Here is a 3,979-nt window from a genome sequence, read left to right on the forward strand (position 1 = left end):
GCAGTGGCCCCCCTGGCGGGAAAGGCAGGGGGCGTGGAGGGGCCTCAGGGGATTCCCGGGCGCTCCAGGTACGGGCCCGCTCATTTAATATATATTATTAAATTATAGGAGGAATAAACTGCGAGGGTCCGAAGCTGAGCAGAAAGTGCACAGCTGACCCGGTTCGCGTTCCCGTGCCTGCCACTCGCTTGCTGTGTGACTTTGGGCCAGTCCCTTAACCTCTCTGAGCCTCAGTCTGCCTCTGAAATGGGAATAAGTGTTCCTGTGATCTTGACGCCCGGCTGGCATCGTCAGAGGGCAGAGAGCGCCCCCTGGGGGACGGGTGCCAGGAGTGCACAGCCCTGGGCTCCGCACTGCGCCAGGCTGTCTCCTACAGAGTGGGCACTGCCTGGGTACCCTGCTGGTTTCTGGGACCTGGGTTTGGGATAGGGCAGGGCAGGCTCTGACTTGGGATCAGGGAGTGGATCCCTCTGTGCGGGTCTCAGCCCAGCAGCTGCCAGCCTTTCCTTCTCAATCAAAGTGATGCCCTGGCACTGGGCAGAGCCAACGGGCGCCCTTCTCAGGGTCACTGCTCACCTTTGCTCTGGGGCCGAAGGGGTGTTGGGGTCCGGTTCAGCCTGGGTGAGACCGCGGGCACCCCTGAGCGGGACACACCCCGCCCCAGACCCAGGTACCTGAGGTTGTCCAGAAGGGGCCCTCGGGCTTCGCGGGGCAGGGCCAGGGTGAGAGCCCCCACCAGGTCATCCACCTGCTGCTCGGCCGCGAACTGCTTCAGGGCAGCGAACACCTGCTCCTTGGCAATGGGCTGGTCTCCCAGGATCTCGTCCACCTGCAAGGAGGGGCCTGTGACTGATCTTAGGGGCCCCCGGGCAGCCGGGCGGGGAATGACCGCCCCTCCCTTCCTCCCTCAGTTCACCCGTGCTGGGTGGCTGACCCGAGCAGCACCGCCTAGCCCAGCAGCGAGCTCGTTCCCCGCATCTCTCCCTGCGAAACCTCCACAGCCCTGTGGCGTGGGCATGGCTACGACCTTCTCTTTACATTTAAGGAAATCGAGGCTGGCAGAGGCCAAGGAGACTCGCCCAAGGTCACGGGGTCAGGACTCAGGCCCAGGGACAGCCCTCCTGCTAAACAGTGTCCGGACGGAAGGCATCAGTACAGAGCTCACATGCGTGCCAGGCCTCAGTCGTGGCTAGTTACTGTCATTGTACCACACGCTGCCTTCGACCTCGCTCGCTGAGACCCGCAGAGAACATTCTGGCCCCACAGAATGCCAGGAGTGCGCGCTTAGCTCTGAATTTTGACTCCTTCCGCGCGCTCTGGACTTCTGTGCCCTTTGTCTTTGTGTACAAACCAGCTGGTGCTAATCTACCCAGAGGAGTCTGTGCCGCGTGGAAATGGGCATGTGGCATTCAGCGGGGAGATAGTTGTAGGTTCTTGGCTGAACGAAAGGAAAACCCCAAATTAGGTGGGAGGCCATGCCCTGCCCATTACGTTGCAGCCTTGGCGGGTAGGGAGCTTGCCCGGGGCTTTGGCTCCTCAAGGAATGATGGGAGATCAGGACGCCTTTAATTTTCCTGGCCCAGCACTGCCTACACCCGCTCTCTCCACTCAACTGCCCCCCCCACCCCCACCCCCGCCTTTTGCAGGTTCTGACAGCGCTGGGACCAAGGACCCCGCGGTGACTCTCATGTCTGTGTTTCAGCCCAGAGCGGGCTCCTGAACCTCAGGACCGTGTGTCCAACGGCTTCCTCCCGGTGGCACAAGGGCATTCAGGTGGCTTTCCAGCAGTGCTGACACAGCGATGCAGGGCATTGGAAGGCATCAGTAGGGTCCAGGTTCTGGGCATGCCTGAGGCCTGGCACATGCACACCACACCCAGCCGGAGCCCTCACTCCTGCCCGGCCCCAAGCACAGAGCCTGGCACACAGCAGGCGCTCGACGCTCAGCAGCTGTTTATGGAACCAAAGCAAAGAGCTGGGATTGGCTGGCCTTTCTCACGTTGCATTTCCTGCACCCCACCCTGCCGACCTCAGTTTCCCTGGCGGTGGGTAGGGCACCCTGTCCTCCTGTACCCACCATGCTGAGCAATGCGGGAGGGGGGGTGGCGGCTGTGAAATCAAAGTCAGCCGCAGCCCCGATTCAAAGGAGAACATGGCTGGCTGGGAAGCCGCTTTCTGTAAGAAAGAGGAAAAAATAGTCGCTCCCTCCCGGGGCCTGGGCTACAGCGGCTTTGGTGTCAGCTGTTATCCCGCCGCTCTCAACCTACATCTAAGCATGAGGCGCCATCACGGGACACTGATGGGCTTTCTATTTAACATCAGGTTCTTCAAGGAGGAAAAACTGGGGCAGGAGGGTGTGGCGAGGACCCGGGAGCCGATTGGTGAGGGCCAGCGGGGGGGCTCCGCAGATGCCCTGGATCTGCCCGAGGCAGTCTTTTCTGGGATTTGTCCTCAGCTTTGGGAGGGGCTTGGTGAGCCCTAACAAGAACCCACCACTTCCTGTGCCCTCTTGCCAGAAAACAGAGCAGCCGGCTTCCTTCCTCTGCGGGTGGCCACCCTGTCCTGCTGGGGGCTCTGATCACGCCCCTCTCTGACTTTCCAGGGGTTGGATGGAGTCTGGGACAGGTCTTTGGTTCTATAGCAGATCACCTGGATTACAGCGGACATTACTAGTTGCTACAGTCTGAAGGTTTGTGTCCCCTCTTCCCCCCCAAAAAATTCATATGTTGAAAATTTAATGTCTGATGTGGTGGTAGTAGGAGGTGGGGCCTTTGGGAGGTGATTAGGTCCTGAGGGTGGGGCCTTCACGAATGGCATTAGTGCCCTTATTTTTTAAAAAATATATTTTTGTTGATTTCAGAAAGGAAGGGAGAGGGAGAATAAACATCAATGATGAGAGAGAATCATTGATTGGTTGCCTCCTGCATGGCCCCTACTGGGGATCAAGCCTGCAACCCAGGCACATGACCTCTACCGGGGACCCTTCAGTCTGCAGACTGACGCTCTATCCACTGAGCCAAACCAGCCAGGGCAATATGCCCTTATAAAAGAGACCTCAGAGAGCACCCAAGCCCCCTCCATCATGCGAGGACACATGTGAAGTCCGCAGCTCAGAAGAGGGACCTCACCACACCATGCAGGCACCCTGACCTCAGACTGCCATCCTCAGAGAACGGTGAAATAAATTCCCGTTGTGTGTAAGCCGCCTGGTCATTGGTATTTTGTTACAGCAGCCCAAGTGGACTACGACACTACGTTAGTCAGAGAGGCAATAGAAAGAATGATTAAAAAAAAAAAAGAAAAAAAAGAAAGAATGATTAACTTCTATGCACACGTGGGTGAAAGTCACAGATATAATGTTGAACACATGGAGTCCGGCACCACAGAGTGAGTATTGAGTAATTCCATTTATATGACGTTCACAGGTGCAAAATCATCTATGACGATGAAGTCAGAGTAGCAGTTACTTCTCGACAGGGCGGAGAGACGAGGAAGGGGTGCATAGGAACCTTCTGGGTGAGGGAAACACTCTATATTCTACATTCTGTTGTCTGTACTCTACTCGTCTGTATTTTGGTCAGGGTGAAGTGGTTACAAAGGCATGTTCACATGTACAATGCATCGAGCTGTTCACTTAATACACTTCACTGTGTTCCTGCATCCCCCTGTGTCCCTCAGGAAAAGAGAAACGCAACCTGCACAAGTCACGCGAGCACAGGCACATTAGGTGCACACCTAGTCTCTGGGCCGTCATCTTATTTCTCATGGGGCTGTCCCTGGAACAGTCCTCAGCTCCAGGTTATGGGAGCCACGCCCTCCAGGCCCACGCTAGGCCCCGCCGTGCCCCGCCCACAAGAACCTAACCCCTCCCACAGAAGCCAAACCCCGCCCACATAAGTCAAACCACGCCCACACGAGACAAACCCCGCCCACCCTACCTTGCGGCTGAACTCTTGGGCCTGGGGCCTGCGCTCTCGGTG

At 57.4% G+C, this 3,979-nt stretch overlaps 1 protein-coding gene across 1 annotated transcript in view; it reads right to left on the reverse strand.

The window, feature by feature from the left end:
• The window catches only part of GRID2IP (Grid2 interacting protein), a 30,394-nt gene that overhangs the window by 25,331 nt on the left and 1,084 nt on the right, over positions 1 to 3,979 (reverse strand). The window contains exon 2 of the mRNA XM_015565147.1: positions 577 to 902. Coding sequence (XP_015420633.1) covers positions 577 to 902 — 326 coding nt within the window. The remainder of the gene's footprint in view (positions 1 to 576; positions 903 to 3,979) is intronic.

Source organism: Myotis davidii, unplaced genomic scaffold (assembly GCF_000327345.1).
Source record: "Myotis davidii unplaced genomic scaffold, ASM32734v1 scaffold399, whole genome shotgun sequence".
NCBI lineage: Eukaryota > Metazoa > Chordata > Mammalia > Chiroptera > Vespertilionidae > Myotis > Myotis davidii.